At 40.5% G+C, this 25,262-nt stretch overlaps 1 protein-coding gene across 4 annotated transcripts in view; it reads left to right on the top strand.

Moving 5' to 3' along the window:
- The window catches only part of rapgef3 (Rap guanine nucleotide exchange factor (GEF) 3), a 76,645-nt gene that overhangs the window by 22,823 nt on the left and 28,560 nt on the right, over positions 1-25,262 (top strand). For 2 of the 4 annotated variants that reach the window (XM_034209791.1, XM_034209792.1), the window contains exon 3: positions 14,108-14,152. In XM_034209791.1, the coding sequence (XP_034065682.1) occupies positions 14,108-14,152 (45 nt within the window). Of the gene's footprint in view, positions 1-721; positions 810-3,814; positions 4,103-14,107; positions 14,153-25,262 lie in introns of those variants that run through there. The other 2 variants (XM_034209788.1, XM_034209789.1) reach the window with 2 other exon arrangements.

Here is a 25,262-nt window from a genome sequence, read left to right as displayed (position 1 = left end):
TCTGTTGCTCTGTTTGGCCTTCACAACCTTGAAGGAGAGGGTAAGCAGGTTACTTTCAAAAAGACTTCCAATAAATCTGTTTTGAACAAACAATGACTTGGGTTTTATTTTATCAATGTCCAGGTAAGTTATTAATGTGTTTCCCTCAGTGTGCCTTTTACCATGCCCCTATGCCAGCTGTGATGAAGGCTTCTTCTTCACAGTGTGTTAATTAAACGTTACTTAAATTAAATGAAAGTCTCCATAATGTAACTTGAATCATTTTTGTGTTTTGCACTATTGTATGTCATTCATGTTAAATATAGTTTGTATCTTGCGTTGTTGGAGGACACTTCAGAGTGTAATGACCAGAAGTACGCTGTAGCTTTGGGTGCATATCACAAATGCTGCCTTTGTATGCAGGCTGCAGTAATCACATTAAACACAGCGTGGCCTCTTGTCCTTATTTTACCAGTCTGCACATCGATCTGCTTCGGGTGAGAATCGGCTCGACAAATGGATTCCTATGTTTTTTTTCTTTGGTTTTTAAATAATGTGTTTTTATTTCTTGTTTATTAAAATTACATGTTACTTGTTAGACGCTTTATCCAAAGCGACTAACATACTCTATACTGTGGACAATCCCCACAGGAGCAACATGCTGACTGCAGTGGGACTCGAACTTGCTATGCTCTGATTCGAAAGATCAGCGTACTAACCCACTAAGCCACAGCCTCCCATTTATGTCACACACAGTTCGAGACTTCTCCCTGATGGAGAGCCTGGTGAAATCTATCTGCTCTCCACTGAGGCGCTGCACACCTGGAGGGGTGAGTCAAAAACACACACCCACACACACACACACACACACACACACACACACACACACACACACACACACACACACAAAACACACACACACACACACCACACACACCACACTAGAAGGGGGAATTTCCATTAATAAAAATATATATTTAAAATCAGTAACAGGTCTCCTTTGTTTACTTTCAGAATATAGTGACATGACTCACGCTCCTATTGGCTAGCGCTCCAACACATTGTACGTGATAGGCTAAGGGGCGGGACATCTCTAAGCGGTTGACCAGTCACAACAGAGCCGGCCAGCTAACCAATCAGAGCAGGACTTGGCTCTGGTTTCAGACAGAGGGTGAAAAGAGGTGCTGCAGCACAGGCAGTATGAGAAATACGAGCATTCTGAACATTAAAGCATGGAGCCTTGTAGAGACACTACATACTGATATACACCTGAACATCATCAGGAGAGGACTCTTTAAAGTAGAGACACTACATACTGATATACACCTGAACATCAGCAGGAGAGGACTCTTTAAAGTAGAGACACTACATACTGATATACACCTGAACATCAGCAGGAGAGGACTCTTTAAAGTAGAGACACTACATACTGATATACACCTGAACATCAGCAGGAGAGGACTCTTTAAAGTAGAGACACTACATACTGATATACACCTGAACATCAGCAGGAGAGGACTCTTTAAAGTAGAGCCATTACATACTGATATCACCTGAACATCAGCAGGAGGGACTCTTTAAAGTAGAGACACTACATACTGATATACACCTGAACATCATCAGGAGAGGACTCTTTAAAGTAGAGACACTACATACTGATATACACCTGAACATCAGCAGGAGAGGACTCTTTAAAGTAGAGACACTACATACTGATATACACCTGAACATCAGCAGAGAGGACTCTTTAAAGTAGAGACACTACATACTGATATACACCCTGAACATCAGCAGGAGAGGACTCTTTAAAGTAGAGACACTACATACTGATATACACCTGAACATCAGCAGGAGAGGACTCTTTAAAGTAGAGCCATTACATACTGATATACACCTGAACATCAGCAGGAGAGGACTCTTTAAAGTAGAGACACTACATACTGATATACACCTGAACATCAGCAGGAGAGGACTCTTTAAAGTAGAGACACTACATACTGATATACACCTGAACATCAGCAGGAGAGGACTCTTTAAAGTAGAGACACTACTACTGATATACACCTGAACATCAGCAGAAGGACTCTTTAAAGTAGAGACACTACATACTGATATACACCTGAACATCAGCAGGAGAGGACTCTTTAAAGTAGAGACACTACATACTGATATACACTGAACATCAGCAGGAGAGGACTCTTTAAAGTAGAGACACTACATACTGATATACACCTGAACATCAGCAGGAGAGGACTCTTTAAAGTAGAGACACTACATACTGATATACACCTGAACATCAGCAGAGAGGACTCTTTAAAGTAGAGACACTACGTACTGATACACACCTGAACATCAGCAGGAGAGGACTCTTTAAAGTAGAGACACTACGTACTGATACACACCTGAACATCAGCAGGAGAGGACTCTTTAAAGTAGAGACATGACATTCTGATATACACCTGAACATCAGCAGGAGAGGACTCTTTAAAGTAGAGACACGACATACTGATATACACCTGAACATCAGCAGAGAGGACTCTTTAAAGTAGAGACACTACATACTGATATACACCTGAACATCAGCAGGAGAGGACTCTTTAAAGTAGAGACACGACATACTGATATACACCTGAACATCAGCAGTAGAGGACTCTTTAAAACACATTCCTGATGAGACGCTGTCGCTGTTCTCTAAAATAAAAACTGTTCCTGCCCTTCAAGAACTTTATCTGAGAGTCCCTGTTCTCACAGAGCTACAGCTGCACAGCCTGATACGGGGGTGTGTGTGTGTATGAAGTGTGTGTGCAGTCTAGGAACATTATACTCGTTGAATGACCTTGATTCAGTGTTGTGAAGTTACAGGTGTGTGTTTAGGTTCAACAGAGCTGTGTAACATCGTGAGGAGGGATTTATAGAAAGGATAAATGATTTTTTAATGCAGGGAAATATACAACTTTCATATCAGAATACTTAGTTTATCCCAGGGGTAAATTGGTTTTTCAGATGCTCTATTTTAACAGACATGCAACATTTAAGTGATTCGTAAAAATGTGCAATTGTACTACGAATTAATATTTAAAAAATTGCATTTTACCATATGTGGTGTCTTAATAATCTGAAGTGTCTTGGTAATGAAGCCTGAATTAGAGTCAAGTATCTTAACTAACCATTGTATTTGCATTGATAGTTTTTAAAATGCGTAATGTTTAATGCAATGCTCAAAATATGATTTAAAATTCACAATATTTTTTAATGTAATTTGGCTTTTTTCGCGTAACTTTTTCTAGAAAACGATATTTTTAAAATGTTTTGTAAATAAATAGAATTCCAATAACAGGATATCATTCCTCAAAAAATAAACAACACCACAATAAATCTGTTTACAATAATCACCTCTTTGTTGACCAGGATTTATTTATTCAATTTTATTTTTTAAATCTACTGGCTTTTATTTTTTCAGAGAAATATTTGGATCATTATTTAAACATAATAGACTATTCTGATCATTATCAATAATTGATGTTGTCATTCATCATCACTGACATTTACAAATTACAAAGAAATCTTGTAGATCTTATAAATAATAAAAAACGGACAACGTGTGCACTTGTTCCTTCACTCGGACTCACAATGCATCGATGTCAAGGTAATTAAATCAAACACACATTAATTAGTCGCTGAGATGCCAGAGGATGCGTGTAAAAGCGCGCACTCGCAGCTCGGCAGCGCGCCCGTGTGTGTGTGACGGATGGCTGCACACTGCGCTCCTCCTCACCATGAGTGTGTGTGTGTGTGTGTGCACGTGTGTGTGTGTGTGTGTGTGTGTGTGTGTGAGAGTGAGGAGGAGGCAGGTCCGGGTCTGAGCTGCAGAGTCCTGCGGGCTTCAGAGGGACATCATGCGGACTCCTGAGCACACTCCTGAGCCCTGAGAGGAGGATCTACTTTTTTCCCGATGATAATAACAATAATGATAATGTCTGGAGCTGCGGAGGATTCTGCCGGGGGAAGTAGTTCGTCGCTAGTTTGGATCTGAGACAAGATGCATCTGTTTCGGACTCACAACTACCGAGTGTTCCCGGACCGATCCGCAGGGGAGAGCCCGACCATCAGAGGCATCAGCTGGGTAATGCGGGTCTACTTTACCGCGGAGGAATAACTGTGGCTCTGTTAGCTGCAGGTGGTGCAGGAAGAGGATCAGGGGATTACTTTAATAAACATTTATTATCTTCATTATCGATGAATCTGCTTATTAATAGTTTCCAGAGGTGGAACAAGTACTCTGATTATTATCTTAAGTAAAAGTAGTAATACTACAGTGTACACATAAGTAAGTAGCCTACTTTACAAAACGAACGTATTAGCATTAAAAAAACACTTTAGGTAGCAAAAGGTGTGTGTGTGTGTGTGTGTGTGGTGTGTGTGTGTGTGTGTGTGTGTGTGTGTGTGTGTGTGTGTGTGTGTGTGTGTGTGTGTGTGTGTGTGTGTGTGTTTAGCTAACCTCACATCCTGTAAACTCCTGCTCAAGTCTCCAAAGCAGACACTTTATTTATATTCCCAGGATAAACTTGTCTCGGTCTGGAGCACGTCGTCTATTGTTTCAGCAGATTGGGCGTGGGAGCACACGAGGAGGAAGAAACAATGTATATTTATTATACACTCAGGTTATAAATAGCGTGTGTTGTTCACCTTTCAGTACGACTTCAAAGGAGTTTGTAAATAATGCACAAAGAGTCCAGGTCACAGGAAGTCTATACATTTACTTTCAACAGGTCAACTGTGAATCTCCACAGACTGCAGCCTGACCTTCCTGCTGCTACAGGACAAATATCACCGCAGCTAAAGAGGTGTAACTATTCTATCATAGTTCAGTATTTACGCGACAATCATGTACTGCCAGTTTGACAACTTCTTAATCTCTGGATGAAGCTAACATGGAGCACATATTGTTTATACGTCACATGAGCTGTTTGACTTGTTGCTGCTGCACCAAGTGTGTTTGCTCAGGTTATCATTATGATTAATTACACAGGAGATGTCATCGCATGCAGGCCAATAACAAGATTTATGCAAAGAGTAAAGTTCACAGCATTCTAGAAAACACCATAAAATGGCAAATGCACTGACTTTATGTTTGGTTGTCTTTCCTCTGGGGACATCTGTTGTACTATAGTGGTACAAAGACGGGATCTGCATCAACAAACAATCCTTTTATGATGTCAAAATTATTCAGGTGTATATGAGTGTCTCTACTTTAAAGAGGTCCTCTCCTGCTGATGATCAGGTGTATATCAGTATGTAGTGTCTCTACTTTAAAGAGTCCTCTCCTGCTGATGTTCAGGTGTAGATCAGTATGAAGTGTCTCTACTTAAAGAGTCCTCTCCTGCTGATGATCAGGTGTATATCAGTATGTAGTGTCTCTACTTTAAAGAGTCCTCTCCTGCTGATGTTCAGGTGTATATCAGTATGAAGTGTCTCTACTTTAAAGAGTCCTCTCCTGCTGATGATCAGGTGTATATCAGTATGTAGTGTCTCTACTTTAAAGAGTCCTCTCCTGCTGATGTTCAGGTGTATATCAGTATGAAGTGTCTCTACTTTAAAGAGTCCTCTCCTGCTGATGATCAGGTGTATATCAGTATGTAGTGTCTCTACTTTAAAGAGTCCTCTCCTGCTGATGGTCAGGTGTATATCAGTATGTAGTGTCTCTACTTTAAAGAGTCCTCTCCTGCTGATGTTCAGGTGTATATCAGTATGTAGTGTCTCTACTTTAAAGAGGTCCTCTTCCTGCTGATGTTCAGGGTGTATATCAGTATGTATTGTCTCTACTTTAAAGAGTCCTCTCCTGCTGATGTTCAGGTGTATATCAGTATGTAGTGTCTCTACTTTAAAGAGTCCTCTCCTGCTGATTGTCAGGTGTATATCAGTATGTAGTGTCTCTACTTTAAAGAGTCCTCTCCTGCTGATGTTCAGGTGTAGATCAGTATGTAGTGTCTCTACTTTAAAGAGTCCTCTCCTGCTGATGTTCAGGTGTATATCAGTATGTAGTGTCCTCTACTTTAAAGAGTCCTCTCCTGCTGATGTTCAGGTGTATATCAGTATGTAGTGTCTCTACTTTAAAGAGTCCTCTCCTGCTGATGTCAGGTGTATATCAGTATGTAGTGTCTCTACTTTAAAGAGTCCTCTCCTGCTGATGTTCAGGTGTATATCAGTATGTAGTGTCTCTACTTTAAGAGTCCTCTCCTGCTGATGTTCAGGTGTATATCAGTATGTAGTGTCTCTACTTTAAAGAGTCCTCTCCTGCTGATGTTCAGGTGTATATCAGTATTGTAGTGTCTCTACTTTAAAGAGTCTCTCCTGCTGATGTTCAGGTGTATATCAGTATGTAGTGTCTCTACTTTAAAGAGTCCTCTCCTGCTGATGTTCAGGTGTATATCAGTATGTAAGTGTATCTACTTTAAAGAGTCCTCTCCTGCTGATGTTCAGGTGTATATCAGTATGTAGTGTCTCTACTTTAAAGAGTCCTCTCCTGCTGATGTTCAGGTGTATATCAGTATGTAGTGTCCTCTACTTTAAAAGAGTCCTCTCCTGCTGATGTTCAGGTGTATATCAGTATGTAGTGTCTCTACTTTAAAGAGTCCTCTCCTGCTGATGTTCAGGTGTATATCAGTATGTAGTGTCTCTACTTTAAAGAGTCCCTCTCCTGCTGATGTCCAGGTGTATATCAGTATGTAGTGTCTTACTACTTTAAAGAGTCCTCTCCTGCTGAATGTTCAGGTGTATATCAGTATGTAGTGTCTCTACTTTAAAGAGTCCCTCTCCTGCTGATGTTCAGGTGTATATCAGTATGAAGTGTCTCTACTTTAAAGAGTCCTCTCCTGCTGATGTTCAGGTGTATATCAGTATGAAGTGTCTCTACTTTAAAGAGTCCTCTCCTGTTGATGTTCAGGTGTATATCAGTATGAAGTGTCTCTACTTTAAAGAGTCCTCTCCTGTTGATGTTCAGGTGTATATCAGTATGAAGTGTCTCTACTTTAAAGAGTCCTCTCCTGTTGATGTTCAGGTGTATATCAGTATGAAGTGTCTCTACTTTAAAGAGTCCTCTCCTGCTGATGTTCAGGTGTATATCAGTATGTAGTGGTCTCTACTTTAAAGAGTCCTCTCCTGCTGATGTTCAGGTGTATATCAGTATGAAGTGTCTCTACTTTAAAGAGTCCTCTCCTGCTGATGTTCAGGTGTATATCAGTATGTAGTGTCTCTACTTTAAAGAGTCCTCTCCTGCTGATGTTCAGGTGTATATCAGTATGTAGTGTCTCTACTTTAAAGAGTCCTCTCCTGCTGATGTTCAGGTGTATATCAGTATGTAGTGTCTCTACTTTAAAGAGTCCTCTCCTGCTGATGTCCAGGTGTATATCAGTATGTAGTGTCTCTACTTTAAAGAGTCCTCTCCTGCTGATGTTCAGGTGTATATCAGTATGTAGTGTCTCTACTTTAAAGAGTCCTCTCCTGCTGATGTTCAGGTGTATATCAGTATGAAGTGTCTCTACTTTAAAGAGTCCTCTCCTGTTGATGTTCAGGTGTATATCAGTATGAAGTGTCTCTACTTTAAAGAGTCCTCTCCTGTTGATGTTCAGGTGTATATCAGTATGAAGTGTCTCTACTTTAAAAGAGTCCTCTCCTGTTGATGTTCAGGTGTATATCAGTATGAAGTGTCTCTACTTTAAAGAGTCCTCTCCTGTTGATGTTCAGGTGTATATCAGTATGAGTGTCCTCTACTTTAAAGAGTTATCTCCTGCTAATGTTCAGGTGTATATCAGTATGAAGTGTCTCTACTTTAAAGAGTCCTCTCCTGCTGATGTTCAGGTGTATATCAGTATGTAGTGTCTCTACTTTAAAGAGTCCTCTCCTGCTCAGTATGTAGTGTCTCTACTTTAAAGAGTCCTCTCCTGCTAATGTTCAGGTGTATATCAGTATGTAGTGTCTCTACTTTAAAGAGTCCTCTCCTGCTGATGTTCAGGTGTATATCAGTATGTAGTGTCTCTACTTTAAAGAGTCCTCTCCTGCTGATGTTCAGGTGTATATCAGTATGTAGTGTCTCTACTTTAAAGAGTCCTCTCCTGCTGATGTCCAGGTGTATATCAGTATGTAGTGTATCTACTTTAAAGAGTCCTCCTGCTGATGTTCAGGTGTATATCAGTATGTAGTGTCTCTACTTTAAAGAGTCCTCTCCTGCTGATGTTCAGGTGTATATCAGTATGTAGTGTCTCTACTTTAAAGAGTCCTCTCCTGCTGATGTTCAGGTGTATATCAGTATGTAGTGTCTCTACTTTAAAGAGTCCTCTCCTGCTGATGTCCAGGTGTATATCAGTATGTAGTGTCTCTACTTTAAAGAGTCTTCTCCTGCTGATGTTCAGGTGTATATCAGTATGTAGTGTCTCTACTTTAAAGAGTCCTCTCCTGCTGATGTTCAGGTGTATATCAGTATGTAGTGTCTCTACTTTAAAGAGTCCTCTCCTGCTGATGTTCAGGTGTTTATCAGTATGAAGTGTCTCTACTTTAAAGAGTCCTCTCCTGCTGATGTTCAGGTGTATATCAGTATGAAGTGTCTCTACTTTAAAGAGTCCTCTCCTGCTGATGTTCAGGTGTATATCAGTATGAAGTGTCTCTACTTTAAAGAGTCCTCTCCTGTTGATGTTCAGGTGTATATCAGTATGAGTGTCTCTACTTTAAAGAGTCCTCTCCTGTTGATGTTCAGGTGTATATCAGTATGAAGTGTCTCTACTTTAAAGAGTCCTCTCCTGCTGATGTTCAGGTGTATATCAGTATGAAGTGTCTCTACTTTAAAGAGTCCTCTCCTGTTGATGTTCAGGTGTATATCAGTATGAAGTGTCTCTACTTTAAAGAGTCCTCTCCTGTTGATGTTCAGGTGTATATCAGTATGAAGTGTCTCTACTTTAAATAGTCCTCTCCTGTTGATGTTCAGGTGTATATCAGTATGAAGTGTCTCTACTTTAAAGAGTCCTCTCCTGTTGATGTTCAGGTGTATATCAGTATGTAGTGTCTCTACTTTAAAGAGTCCTCTCCTGCTGATGTTCAGGTGTATATCAGTATGAAGTGTCTCTACTTTAAAGAGTCCTCTCCTGCTGATGTTCAGGTGTATATCAGTATGTAAGTGTCTCTACTTTAAAGAGTCCTCTCCTGCTGATGTTCAGGTGTATATCAGTATGTAGTGTCTCTACTTTAAAGAGTCCTCTCCTGCTGATGTTCAGGTGTATATCAGTATGTAGTGTCTCTACTTTAAAGAGTCCTCTCCTGCTGATGTTTAGGTGTATCAGTATGTAGTGTCTCTACTTTAAAGAGTCCTCTCCTGCTGATGTTCAGGTGTATATCAGTATGTAGTGTCTCTACTTTAAAGAGTCCTCTCCTGCTGATGTTCAGGTGTATATCAGTATGTAGTGTCTCTACTTTAAAGAGTCCTCTCCTGCTGATGTTCAGGTGTATATCAGTATGTAGTGTCTCTACTTTAAAGAGTCCCTCTCCTGCTGATGTTCAGGTGTATATCAGTATGTAGTGTCTCTACTTTAAAGAGTCCTCTCCTGCTGATGTTCAGGTGTATATCAGTATGTAGTGTCTCTACTTTAAAGAGTCCTCTCCTGCTGATGTTCAGGTGTATATCAGTATGTAGTGTCTCTACTTTAAAGAGTCCTCTCCTGCTGATGTTCAGGTGTATATCAGTATGTAGTGTCTCTACTTTAAAGAGTCCCTCTCCTGCTGATGTCAGGTGTATATCAGTATGTAGTGTCCTCTACTTTAAAGAGTCCTCTCCTGCTGATGTTCAGGTGTATATCAGTATGTAGTGTCTCTACTTTAAAGAGTCCTCTCCTGCTGATGTTCAGGTGTATATCAGTATGTAGTGTCTCTACTTTAAAGAGTCCTCTCCTGCTGATGTTCAGGTGTATATCAGTATGTAGTGTCTCTACTTTAAAGAGTCCTCTCCTGCTGATGTTCAGGTGTATATCAGTATGTAGTGTCTCTACTTTAAAGAGTCCTCTCCTGCTGATGTTCAGGTGTATATCAGTATGTAGTGTCTCTACTTTAAAGAGTCCTCTCCTGCTGATGTTCAGGTGTATATCAGTATGTAGTGTCTCTACTTTAAAGAGTCCTCTCCTGCTGATGTCAGGTGTATATCAGTATGTAGTGTCTCTACTTTAAAGAGTCCTCTCCTGCTGATGTTCAGGTGTATATCAGTATGTAGTGTCTCTACTTTAAAGAGTCCTCTCCTGCTGATGTTCAGGTGTATATCAGTATGTAGTGTCTCTACTTTAAAGAGTCCTCTCCTGCTGATGTTCAGGTGTATATCAGTATGTAGTGTCTCTACTTTAAAGAGTCCTCTCCTGCTGATGTTCAGGTGTATATCAGTATGTAGTGTCTCTACTTTAAAGAGTCCTCTCCTGCTGATGTTCAGGTGTATATCAGTATGTAGTGTCTCTACTTTAAAGAGTCCTCTCCTGCTGATGTTCAGGTGTATATCAGTATGTAGTGTCTCTACTTTAAAGAGTCCTCTCCTGCTGATGTTCAGGTGTATATCAGTATGTAGTGTCTCTACTTTAAAGAGTCCTCTCCTGCTAATGTTCAGGTGTATATCAGTATGTAGTGTCTCTACTTTAAAGAGTCCTCTCCTGCTAATGTTCAGGTGTATATCAGTATGTAGTGTCTCTACTTTAAAGAGTCCTCTCCTGCTGATGTTCAGGTGTATATCAGTATGTAGTGTCTCTACTTTAAAGAGTCCTCTCCTGCTGATGTTCAGGTGTATATCAGTATGTAGTGTCTCTACTTTAAAGAGTCCTCTCCTGCTGATGTTCAGGTGTATATCAGTATGTAGTGTCTCTACTTTAAAGAGTCCTCTCCTGCTGATGTTCAGGTGTTTATCAGGTGTATACAAAAGCTCTTTATTTTTCTCATACTGCCTGTGCTGCAGCACCTCTTTTCACCCTCCGTCTGAAACCAGAGTTTTGGTTAGCTGGCTAGCTCTGTTGTGATTAATCAACTTTTTAGAGATGCCCCGCTTCTTAGCCTATCACGTACATCATGTTGGAGCGCTAGCCAATAGGAGCGCAAGTGATAGTGATGTCACTTGTTGGCGTTTCAGGCAGTGTGTTGGAGAGAAACTCCCTCTGGAGGGAACATAGGGATTTTAGCCTTTGCAGACCATTTACATGCACTAAAACATATAGAACACACTGCAAGGGAAAAGAAGCAGAATAGGGCCTCTTTAATTTAGCCATAAAATCAACATTTACAGTAGACTGGCATTGAGGCATTACTTATTCCTTCTCTGTTTTAATTACAGGAACAACTGAGCTCTATGTTCTGTCATCATTAGGAGATGTTTGGCATCATCCCTCTATCCTCGGTGTGCTTTCAGTGCCGACTCATGAATACTCAGTTGAATAACATACCTCACATTCATAAAGTATTACGCATTGTTTCTGAGTTTCGACACCAGGAGTTGTTTTGGTTGCTGGTGCACTTTTATGGGGTCATATTCAGTCATGCACATAAAGAAGCAACTCCGTAACAGTCTAATGAGTTGTGTTTTTATGAGTCAGTTAAAGCAGTTGGCGACGTGTCATTCATGTGACCTGTGTGTCTGCAGGCGGCAGATAAAGATTCTGGAGACGCTTATCACACAGAGAGAAGCTTCCTGGTCCATACACCCAGATATTTTACATTTAGCACATGTACATGTTCCCATACCATAGATCAAATATTCTCTATGAGGAACCCAATGATGTGAGGAAGTGAAATATGGGGCTATACATCAGTTTTACTTATTTTGTGAGCTCCAGACTACTTTATAAAGCCACATGATCCTATTTTATCTTAATAATTGCTTTAAAATATAGGATGATTTGCGTATGACTGACATTTAATGAGACTTATTGGCTTTGGAAAAGGGATCATAAAAAGATGAACAAACAAATCACAAAAAGGAGACACAATAACACCTGGAAATGTTACTCTGCAGAAACAAGGATAGTAGCAGTGGTGTAAGGTAACTTAGTGCATTTATTGAGGGACTTGTACTCCACTACATGTATTTAATACACAATGACTATTTCACTGTCACTACTTTAACTATATTTAGATGATAATACTTTTCTACTTTCACTTGAGGAATGCAGGACTTTTACTTGAAACAGAGTATTCCTACACTCTGGTACTTCTACCTTTACTCAAATACAAGATCTGAGTACTTCTACTTTTACTCAAGTACAAGCTCTGAGTACTTCACCCACACATTTCCAACAGGTGATAAAGTGTTTGTGTACATACCTGTTCTGCTCAGATTTCTCTAATAGGCTACTGCCAGCGCTGCCTCCGTGTGGCGTAATCCTCTCAGAAAGATCCAGAAATTCCGTTTTTTGACCAGTTTATATCCAAACATACATCCATTGTTCCAGCCGAATGAAACATTAACAGATGCATTACAATTGTCTTTTATGAGAAGATGAGAGTCAGCCATGTTTTCCCTGCAGAGCCGCTCCACGTTAAATCTGCTGTTTTTTACCAGAGGTTTGGTTTGCAGCGCGGTTGGTGGACAGCGACATGTTTTGGATGCATGTGTAAACATGCTTGGGGTCGTATAATCCTGTACTTGACTATGTCCGAAAAACTAAAACACTGGGAGCTTAAAACGTGTATTCTCATATATTTAGCCGTTTAGCCACGTTTCCACTGCAGAGCTGCTGCACGTTAAATCTGCTGTTTTTTAACAGAGGTTTGGTTGTGTGCAGAGAGATGTTTTATCGCACTTTTTCCTGAAGAGATCGGCTTTTTTATGTGTGTTTTGGAGGACAATCCACACCACAGTTAGGCCTATTATCTTTCTGTAACTTCTGCTAACCACACACTGAATGAGCAGGCCTTCGGCAGCAGGTGCACAGACAGCCAATCAGAGCTCAGAGTGGCAGCAGGTCATCAAACACACCTGGCCTCCAGTCTGTGCATTCAGAAATGTAAACGGCTCTTTGTGTGTTAAATATTCAGTATTAGTTCATTGATCTCACACCAAGAAGATTGGTTCATATCTTTAAAGACTCATTATTATAGGAAAGTCTGGTGTTATGGTTCTCCAAAAGCCCATCAAAGAAGGGACATTTTATAATTATGTCGGTGAACAAATATTCATATAATTTAAAAAAAGTGTATAGAGTCGTTTCCCTGAGGAGAACATTATTTTGACTTTTAAGAAAAAGCTTTGAAGACACATAACATCTGTACGTGTTTTAGTATTGTTGTCTAGGATATAATCCTTCATCTGTATGGTGTAATTGTGTTTAATTAGAAGAAACAGCATGCCTATTTGTGTTTTCCACACTAAGAGCACTTGGCATATTTGAATTCTATTAAAACGTACCTTAAATCCTATAATAATAATAATTAAGTGCAATATGTGAAATACTATCATGCAGCATAATTGTTCAATCAAGCCGTTCAGTAGGAATCACGTTACGATTGCAAAATTAATCAAAATAGCCGCAATTGTTTTTTTTATCCTAATCTCTACGCCATGCGTTATACACATGGCAAGTAACTAGGTATTCTGATTGTTATTACAATTATTGAGTTAAATGTACCTACAAATGACAAAAAACACACTCTTTATGTAATATTTGCACATGTGATGGAGCAGTAAGGGAGTCTGCATACAATAATACACGTTTACTTTTTGTATATGTTGCAGCCGTTGCAGTGCATGTAATATTCAAATGGCTCTGTGAAAAGGATAGTCTGTGCTGTAGTTAAAAGCAACATTATCACCCAACAAAGGCTCCTGCTTCCACCCACTTCATCACACACACTCTTAACTCCCACACACACCCCGCTGGACACAATGGTAACACATCGCAGGCTGAGATAATGTATTTGCGTTGACCTCCATCCAAATGAAAAGAAAATAATTATACTTTCTATCTGCACGGTGCAGCTTGGTAGTGACTGATTATTTGGTGCGAGATTATCATCAGCGAGTTCCTGTGGAGGGAGAGAAAGTGACCTGCTTTATTTCAGAGGCTTTGGATCTGTAGAAATGTCTCAGTGTTGATAAAGTCTCTCTTCCTGTTTCTCCTAGACTCCACTGCCAGAGGCCCTCAATTCAAAGGACACCATGAAGCAGGTGAGCTGCACTTGAATGCGTCACATGGGAAAAAGTAATCAAAGGCTGTTTTAAAACTCCTGCTGAACAGAAGAAGACACTCACTGATTTCTGCAAGTTTTAGCTCTTAAACACACATTTCAATGAAAACAGAAAATCTGTTGGTTTAGTGTGGTGAAGCAGCGTGGCACCATGGGAGTTGTAGTCTTTAACGTAAGATCCCAACATGCTGGAGTGTTTAAGAAGACAACAAAAAAAGTTGCCTCATCTCTAAAACAAATGCTTCGATTATTTCCGCAAGTATTAGTACACGATTCCATGAAAACAGCAGTAAAATATTTTTGTTTGGGGTTGTTGTGCAGCGTGGCATCATGGGAGTTGTAGTCTTCAACCTCTTTCCTTCAGTGTTCATGGTGCATGGAGGTTTTGAAGTCTCCTCTCGGATATTAAAACAGTCAATAACATTTCAGTTTGAAGATAGAAATCTGAGTTTCTCCCTACCCGCTGTTCGGCTGCCGCTAACATTAGCCTAGCTCGTTTCTCTGTTAACTTCACACCCTTACGTGTACAAAGATTTTACTTGAGGACAGATTAACCTCGTAAGTTGCCTCTTCTCCTAAACAACAGACCCTCTGATTAAAACCTGTAATAACACTGAATAAAGTAGGTTCACGTTTAAAATCAGTGTTTCCCCGGATGAAACTGGAGCGAAGGGCTACGAGCTAAAGGCTAACATTTGCTCGTTTCTCTGAGTAAAAAAAGCCCCCAAAAATTGTAAAATGTGGCTTCAAACTGGATAAAAAGTCAGTTTTGACGGCTTCTGTCGGACAACACTGACTGAGAGACCATTGCTTTTCTCATTAGTTTGTGACACCTCACTGTCAGCTCATTTGTTTTTTTTATTTCAATGAAAATGACCCTCTCTCCAGGCTGCATGATATTTATTTCATTTTCTATTCCCCTACAATAGCCCTAATATGCCATCTAACAAAATGCGCCATTGCCTTGATTATAATTGCACATTTCCCTGAAGCCTAACCAGGCCTCTTATCAATATGACTTTAATATGGCTATGGTCATCAGGGTTGATAAATATGTTAAATCTTATAGTAAGTGAAGTGATTCCTCTGTCATATTTTATTCAATACCTCCATAATTAGATTTGTAAGTACATCTCTGTCTGCAGCTTTTTAAACTTGCTTTTCTTGCTTTTTTCTTCCTGGCACTGACCTTTAAAAATGTTCTCTCCTCTCGTGCCTCTCTCATCCGGACTTGCAGCGCTTGCATCCTCTCAAAGTGCTGATCTGTCCTTTTGTTGTTATAATATCCTGCATTACTACTCGAGCGAGCCTTAAAACACATTCCTCACAGGGCAGGCAGTCACAAGGAGTCTAAAGGGCGCTCAGGCCCACGGTGGTTAATTGACCCCCCCCCCACACACACACACACACACACGTGCGCGCACACGCACACGCACACACACGCACAGGCCTTATCTAATTTTCTTCCAAGAGAGGACATTTAAAACACATTCAGAACACTGGCTGGCATTGAAAATAAATCCTGTGTAGGTACAGTTTGTTTTTTAAGTATTTTCCAAGTCATTAAATCCTCTTAAAGTACACATGCAAACTGCTTTTCAGATTCAGATGACTTTATCCTCCATTAAATGCAGTGTTGTGCTAGTTACTGAAAACCAGTAACTAGTTACCATTACTAGTTACTTCATTTCAAAAGTAACTCAGTTACTTTACTGATTACTTAAACCAAAAAGTAATGCGTTACTGTGAAAAGTAAGGTTTTAGTTACTTACAAAAAGGGCTCCTATTAATGCCCTTATAGCCTTAATTTCAGTACTGTTATTGCATTGGAGAATAATACAATCTGTTGATCAACTTGACATGCATTATATGCAATCTGGATTGCATCGATATTAGCTGGCTTTCCATTTTTGTATATTCTTTCTCCAGGTTTGGAAAAAGTTTTCCGTCCCATATGCCGTGTGCCGCCCGGACATGGTATCATGCTAACTAGCTCCCTGAACGCGGGTGACTCCACTGTAGCAATAGCCTGCATGTGTTCTACAACATACCGTGCAATGGCTTTATCGACTTTTCCCTGGCTAGCAGTCCCTCGGTTAAAATCCAGCCGCTGTTGCTTAGGTGGAGGTGGAGTGGCGTCGGCTGAGTCTCTGTGGTCTTAGCTACTAGCTTCGTCCCAGCATGTTGTTTTTGCAGATGTTTTAAAAGATTTGAATTACTGGTTTGGGCAGTAGATAGGATCTTTGACCCGCCAGGACACAACTTACATTTAACAGAAACTTTATTTTCTTTGTGCTCGACAAAAGTGAAATAGTGAGAATATCTCCAGGTGGAGAAACTAGACTTGAGCTCCGCCGCCGTCATGATAGTCTTGTTAGTAAACAACACAAACACGCCCACAGCCCGTCTCCGCATGTGACACAGGAAGTATATAAGTACATTTACTCAAGTACTTAAGTACAGTTCTCATCTCTGTTCGCCTGGCTGTTGACTATATAAAAAAAACTAACGCAGTAACGCACCATGTAGTAACGGTAACTGAGTTACTGAATTAAAAAAGTAATGCGTTAGAGTACTAGTTACTGCCCAAAAATAACGGCGTTACAGTAACGGGTTACTTTGTAACGCGTTAGTCCTAACACTGATTAAATGTACATACAATGGAAATGTGTCATACACAGTAGAACATACAGTTCACACAGAATACATCTTAAAGTCTTAGAGAGACTACAGTGAGCAGCAGGGACGTGCACAGGTACGGGCTAATGTTGCCCGGGCAACGGCCCGTTTGGCCTTTTTGGCTGACCTGCCCCTCTGGAGAGAGCGAGAGTTTTTAGTTTTTTTTCCTGTTGTGGCCGAAACAACATGATGAGCCAGGGCCGGACTGGGACAATAAGTCAGGCCGGGAGTTATACACCCAGCCAGGCCACTACCAGTTTTTTGTGGCATTTTGCTGGATTTATTTGTCAATATTTACAGCGTTGCTGCCCGTGATAGCCCTCTAAATCTACTACCTACAAATAAACATATGGAGATGGGTTACTATTTAAAAAAATGTGCAAATCTATTTAGGAACCTATTCATGTGAACATATTTTAAGTGGGGGTGGACCTCAAATCCTATAGGGGGGTGGCATTCTCCCCCGGTAAGATTTTTTTTTAATGTTGGACTTAAATGCATCAATCTGGTTCACTTTGAGGGGGAAATAAAGAGAGAGACTACACCTATATGAAACAGAACTGTATACATTTAAATAATCATAAAATCATAAGAACATGGCCATAACCAATAACATACCATATCCAATATGAAAAAACATTGAAACTTGTTTATTTATTTGTTTTTGGTTCATTTATAGTTGTGAGTGTGTCTGTGCTCCTGAACCAGCCTCTCCTGTCTCCCCCCTCTCCCCCTGCTCCTCTTTGAGGCAGCAGCAAAGACTAGTTTTAGCTCTCAACAAGTTTTTAAAGTTTATCTTACATTTTTTCACCTAGTTAACGTTTTTTTATTATTATTCATCTATATTTTACTAATCACTCCCCCCTCAAATGGAAATATGTGTTTACATGAATGGTGACCAAACCGTGAGACCCACTGAGAACTAAGTTAACTATCTAAACACTCAGAGAGTCCTTTACCTCACCTGAGCTGTAGTTATCAGTCTCTCAGTCTGACAGCAGAGGACTCTCCTCCACCTTGTTGTTGAAACAGCTCCTTATATCCGTTAGCGCAGCTAGCACCAGATGCTAACAACAACAATAGCCTACACGTAACCGGTGCGCGCGCTTTCTCTCTCTCGCTCGCTCGCACCACACATACATACACCCTCCCGAGCTTGAATGACACACAGAGACCAATCGAGGGCATTAGTGTATGGTCTGTATGAAAGTGGCCATGTCGGCAGGCCACATCATGTACAGCCAGTCACCCTCTGTGAGGCAGAGTCAGACCCACATTTGCGCAGCGTTGCGTTCACAATACATACATTAAAAAAATCCTCAGGCCAGCAGGCCACTTAGCAGGCCAGGCCATCGGGAAACCTCCCGGTGCTCCCGATGGCCAGTCCGGGCCTGTGATAAGCCCACAATTAGTGTTGTAGCGTCTCGCTGCGGGAAACACACTTTGTCAGCGCTGTCATCTGCCGGTGCGTTAAGACCACCTCAGTGTCGGATTTTGGAAACTTGATTTTGAGTTGTCTCATGCAGTTAGGGTATAAGGGACAACCCAGGGGACTTTACTTCCTCTTGATACCGTCGGTTATTTACAAACAAACACCTAAATATAGCCTTTGTTATTGTGCTTCTGTCTTTCTGTGTCTTTTCATCTGTAAACTCCCTCAATGGGGCCGCTCGCTCTCTTCTCTTGATCGCCCTCTCACGGGTGAACAGTTCAATGTCCCGCTTCATTGTAGGAATTCTGCCATGTCTCTACTTTAGTTTGACCATCTCTGTTATTAAGTTATGGAATACTTAATAAATAAGTAATTAGATACCGTACCGTTACTGCGCTCATTAAGAATGATAAGAATAATGCGTATTGAACTGGTTTAATCAATTAGTGAGTTTATTTAAGGTAGGCTAATTATAGAAGCCCTATTTTATCAGTATTTCTGCACAGCAGTTACAAAGGGCAAACTACATTAGAACAGAATTTCCCCCATTTTTTCTTTAATAGTTACTAACATTAGATATTTTAATGACATATGGACTGCAAAACTAAAAATGTCCCTGGTTTTTATTTTTAAAATCAAGTCACCGAATGTAAGTAGTCGCCTCACATCAACTATACCACATCAGAACACTGTGCAAAATGACCTCAGATCTGGTGTGTATCGCAGGATGGAAATGTCTCACGCACAGAGAGGGGAATAGAGAGGTGTATCTGCAGATCACAGCGTTGCATGAATACCCTTTTAAACTCACACATTATCATCTGTAGCCGCTGCTCCTCTCACAACACAGCCCACAAAGGTCACACACGGCGACAAACAGAGAAACATCTCGCCTACAGAGGACACACACACTAACACACACACACACACACACACACATCATCATTCCACACACACATCATCATTCCACACAATGAGATGAATACCAAAGCACACACTTCTAAGGACTTCAATAGATTAGGACAAACACTTTCATCCAACACCATACTGAGTTTAATAGATCATGCCATGGTGTTGTGATGCATACTACGTTATTTTAACAACAAATGCTGCTAAAGAGAGAGTGTGTGTGTGACTGGAAAACAAAAATGGGGGTTGAAGAGTCCTCTTCTGCTCATTTTCAGGTTCATATCAGTATGTAGTGTCTCTACTTTAAAGAGTCCTCTCCTGCTGATGTTCAGGTGTATATCAGTATGTAGTGTCTCTACTTTAAAGAGTCCTCTCCTGCTGATGTTCAGGTGTATATCAGTATGTAGTGTCTCTACTTTAAAGAGTCCTCTCCTGCTGATGTTCAGGTGTATATCAGTATGTAGTGTCTCTACTTTAAAAGAGTTTTCTCCTGCTGATGTTCAGGTGTATATCAGTATGTAGTGTCTCTACTTTAAAGAGTCCTCTCCTGCTGATGTTCAGGTGTATATCAGTATGTAGTGTCTCTACTTTAAAGAGTCCTCTCCTGCTGATGTTCAGGTGTATATCAGTATGTAGTGTCTCTACTTTAAAGAGTCCTCTCCTGCTGATGTTCAGGTGTATATCAGTATGTAGTGTCTCTACTTTAAAGAGTTTTCTCCTGCTGATGTTCAGGTGTATATCAGTATGTAGTGTCTCTACTTTAAAGAGTCCTCTCCTGCTGATGTTCAAGTGTATATCAGTATGTAGTGTCTCTACTTTAAAGAGTCCTCTACTGCTGATGATCAGGTGTATATCAGTATGTAGTGTCTCTACTTTAAAGAGTCCTCTCCTGCTGATGATCAGGTGTATATCAGTATGTAGTGTCTCTACTTTAAAGAGGTCCTCTCCTGCTGATGTTCAGGTGTATATCAGTATGTAGTGTCTCTACTTTAAAGAGTAATCTCCTGCTGATGTTCAGGTGTATATCAGTATGTAGTGTCTCTACTTTAAAGAGTCCTCTCCTGCTGATGTTCAGGTGTATATCAGTATGTAGTGTCTCTACTTTAAAGAGTCCTCTCCTGCTGATGTTCAGGTGTATATCAGTATGTAGTGTCTCTACTTTAAAGAGTCCTCTCCTGCTGATGTTCAGGTGTATATCAGTATGTAGTGTCTCTACTTTAAAGAGTCCTCTCCTGCTGATGTTCAGGTGTATATCAGTATGTAGTGTCTCTACATGTCTCCATGCTTTAATGTTCAAAAAGCTCTTTATTTTTCTCATACTGCCTGTGCTGCAGCACCTCTTTTCACCCTCTGTCTGAAACCAGAGCCCAGTCTGTTCTGATTGGTTAGCTGGTCAGCTCTGTTGTGATTAGTCAACCAGCTAAGAGATGTCCCGCCCCTTAGCCTATCACGAACAATGCGTTGGAGCGCTAGCCAATAGGAGCGTAAGTGTTACAGAGTGATGTCACTATGTTCCAGAAGTAAACAAAGGAGTCTAATGGAGGCGTTTCATGCAGAAGGGGGAAGTCTTCTGGAGGGAACTTGGAACATTAGCCTTTGCAGACCATTTACATGCACAGAATAGACTGTAAAAAATAAAGGAACACCACAAAAAAGCATAATATGTCATCTTTAAAGAAAAACAAAAGACATCAAGGAAAGGAGAGAGGAAGTAAGGTCAAATCTAAATCTGCAAAGTGACCAGAAACTGAGAAAAAGGGCAAAACAGAAGACAAATTGCAAGGAGACACGAAACAAAACACAAAAATTAGTATTTTTAGACAAAATAATTGTGTTTATTCTTGTTACAATTATTACGTTTGTATCAGGGTTGGGAGGTGTTATTAATTATTGAACCCTGAGAGCAGGACAGACTGAAAAGAGTCAAGGGAAGCTTATAAAAGTTAACAGCATTTAATTACACAAAAGATGCGGTGGTGTACAAATGAAATTGCAAGCGGAGACCCTCTCCCCATGTGTTGCTCAGCCCAGGTCAGGAGGAGAAGAGATAGATTCTTGGCTCGCTCCTCCTGTTGTCATCCGAGGTCTTTTCCTATTGGCCAGCGTTGTCGGGGGGCGGGTCCAATGCAACTCCTGCCTTTTTCTGTTGCTAAATTACATCATTCTGGTGTCTGTGGTTATTAAAACATTCCCTGATAAACGTGATTTCAGCGTCAATAAATTAGTGTTAAACCCAGTGTGTTTAGGGTACAACATCCCGTCATTTCACCTTCAATTCACGGTTTGAAAACGTAGCATTTCGTCACATGCTAATGCTAACCGGAAATGACGAAATTCACTAGCGGAAAACCGGAAGTAGTGTGAAAATTCGGTTTTTAGAATAAAACAGATTACGCCATATCAACATTGATGTTAATTTCTAACAGAGGCCAATCTGAGTATCCCAAAATAAAAGTAATGTAACCTGAAACACATGAAAAAGAGCAGCTGAACCATAGGCCGACTCAGTGTAAATGTAAACCAGTATAAAGTGGATTTCCACCTAACAGCAGCCGTCTGAGGCACTTTCCCATTATAAGCTGTTGACTGTAAAATGACCTGAACAGCACAATGCAGTGGGTCGTAAAATGTGCATTAACTTCCTGTCCACACCCCACATAATGCCATACTTCACACGCACGCACGCACGCACGCACGCACACACACACACACACACACACACACACACACACACACACACACACACACACAGACACACACACACACACACACACACACACACACTGCTGAGTATGTGTTATTTGGGAAAGGTGTTTGCTCTGTAACTCGACTCGTTTGGAACAATTACCTGCAGGTTAGAGATGTGAGATAACGTGATAAGGTGACCTACAGTCACATAGCACACAATCAGAATCAGAGTAACGTTTATAGACACAAGGTTTTTCACTTGCAAAACATTTCCTTGATGATACGTGCAGCATATAATAATCACAATAAGCGGAAGTAAAAACAGAAATAAAGTACTGCAAGAGTCAAGAGTATCCGCCAATAAATAAATGATTATTTAATCTACTGTACAGTTTAACATTTTACATTCTGTTGTATCTTAGTCTGCCTTCTATATTTTCCTTATTTATGCAACTTTCTCGCACCATTATGTCTTTTTTTATTGCACTTTCTTACATATATATTCCTTTTTAGGTGAACTATTTTTTAATATGTGTTGCTGCAGGAGCCTGAAACCTCAGATTTGTATTGCCAAAACTACCCTATAGTGATTTTGGATATGAAAAATAACGCTTTTGAATCTTTGAATCAGACAAACTTAACAGAAAATATAACTTCTGTGTATTTCTGATAGAGAAAGCTGAACCATCTTGTGCATAATGTCCAAAAGAATATTGATGAATGTGTGCAACGTGCAGGGCTTAAAGTCCACTGACAGGAGTGAGTGACAGGAGTATAAAATGTCCCTGCTGTTTGCCCTCTGGCCTCAGTGAAATATGGCTTTTGATATTGTTTTTATTAGCCTGGGTTAGGTAAAGGAAAACGACCTCATCAAGAAAATCAGTTTTGGAGTTGACATGCCTGAGAATTTGGTCCTGGGGGAAAACGGGCCCCTGGGAAACCCGGTGACCTCGAGACAGAAAAACACAAACTCTGCTCAGGGCTGGGAACAGGAGGGAGAGAAATATGCATAATGAGAATTTTATTTATCAACCGATACTAATAATCACCTGCTTCTCGAGGGGGATATGATAAAGGTTTATTGTGCAATTTTAGTATTTTAAAAAGAAGTTGATAACCTCTAGTTTTAAATATCCAAATGATGCATTATCTTTTTAAATATGTGCTAACATTGCGTACATTTCCAGAACAGAAATGTGAACCTTGGATAAAGCCAGGTTCAAAATGCACGTTTCATTTTGTTGACATATTAGAGACAAAGGCTTTCACAGGGCCATGTTTTTAGTATTTAAGTGTGTGTGTGTGTGTGTGTGTGTGTGTGTGTGTGTGTGTGTGTGTGTGTGTGTGTGTGTGTGTGTGTGTGTGTGTGTGTGTGTGTGTGTGTGTGTGTGTGTGTGTGTGTGTGTGTGTGTGTGTGTGTGTGTGTGTGTGTGTGTGTGTACAAAATGGAGGTCCCCATGAAGGGGATCATTAACCTGTTAAGCACTGAGCCTGTTTTTCAGGTCTCAGGCTCGAAAATGACATTTCCAGAACAAATAACCATATCTTCTAAAAGGGTTAAATTAATAATCTTTTCTCTCAAAGTAATGATAAACCTGTGAGTTGGATGTATAAAAGTCAGAATCAATATAGATGTTTTGTATTTTAAAGAAAATTCAGATTGAACATAGTAAAAAACTGTAAATTATAGTGTCCGTCCAACAATTATTTTTTACTTATAGTGAACACTAACCTTGGATGATGGTAAGGTAGACTAAAAGCTTTAGGAATCCAAAGTACAACATATAATAAGTACCCTGTATTAAGATTGATGCAAAACAAGTGAACAAGTGAGAACACTACAGGTGAATAGGGTAAACAAATGTCACTATTAAATATCACCATGAAACTTCCCTACTTCATAACTGAGATTATGAAAATCATTTTTTATATTACGAGTTTTCTGAAATTGCATGTTTAAATATGCAAATTATGGGTTATGTGACACTAACTTTGTGGAAGACACAAACAGACAAAGTTTCTAAAATAAACTCTTGAATGTGGATTTTTCTTTCCTCTAGTCTGAGAGAAGACATGTTATGGACGCAAGACACCTCAAAGTGCATGGGAACATGTGTCCCCCCTTAGAGATCGGAAATATTCAATGCATGCATCTAAAGAAAAGCACTTTGGATAAAAAGGAGAGCCTGGAGTGAAATCCAAAGAAGAAACGGACCATCTGAGTGACTCGTGGTGTCACAAGACTCTGCAGGAGACGTGAGGAGTAATAAAAATGTCTGCTTTTGTCAATCATTCACACAGAAAATATGATGAGGTGGTGTGATCGGATGCAAACAGAAGCAGAGCCAACTGAAAAGAAATAGGACAGCCGCATTTCTGCCAAAAACAAAGCTGGTTACATAATCCCCGCTTCTGCATCAGCGGCTCGCAGGTTTCTGCAGATTTTGGTTTGAGATGTGTGTCAGGAGGAGGGGGGATACAGGAGGAGGGGTGATACAGAGGAGGGGGGGGGATACAGAGGGATACAGGAGGAGGGGGGATACAAGAGGAGGGGGGATACAGGAGGAGGGGGGATACAGGAGGAGGAGGGATACAAGAGGAGGGGGGATACAGGAGGAGGGGGGATACAAGAGGAGGGGGGATACAGGAGGAGGGGGGATACAAGAGGAGGGGGGATACAAGAGGGTTCAACGTGAAATACAGCAAGGGGGCGGTGAGAAAGTGAAAGTTTGTTGTGAGTTGTAGAGGCTGGGAACAGCGAGGTGTGGGAGAGACATTTAAAACACATTCTCACCTCCTGCTTCACACACACACACACACACACACACACACACACACACACACACACACACACACACACACACACACACACACACCACACACACTCCATCACACATGGTTTTCACACAGAGGGGAATTTGCAAAGAAACGTTCTCACTCAAACACTTGCTGGTTTTTGTCTGCCGCCGACACACAGCCCGTCTGTTCAGAAAACAAGACCTCCTGTGTGATATATATTTACCCTGCTTCTTTATGCACACACACACACACACACACACACACACACACACACACACACACACACACACACACACACACACACACACACTGTTTTCATCATAACATAAAGGGAATATTACTCGTATTAAAGCTCAAGTATTTAAAATATCTGCTTTGAAATGTCTAAAAGTCACTAGTCCAGTCCATTTAGTTGAGTAGTTTATTAAAGATTGTAATCAGTGCATTTCATAAGACACCGTCCGGTCTGTAATAGCGTCATATCATTTTGGACATGCTACCAGAAGCTGTAATAAATTGACTTTTTATCCACTTTTAAGCCATATTTATACAATTTGTGGGTGCTTTTCAAATCTATAGTTTC

The sequence above is a fragment of the Gymnodraco acuticeps genome, unplaced genomic scaffold, assembly GCF_902827175.1.
Source record: "Gymnodraco acuticeps unplaced genomic scaffold, fGymAcu1.1, whole genome shotgun sequence".
NCBI classification, from domain to species: domain Eukaryota; kingdom Metazoa; phylum Chordata; class Actinopteri; order Perciformes; family Bathydraconidae; genus Gymnodraco; species Gymnodraco acuticeps.
This window is presented reverse-complemented; position numbering and strand designations above follow the sequence as displayed.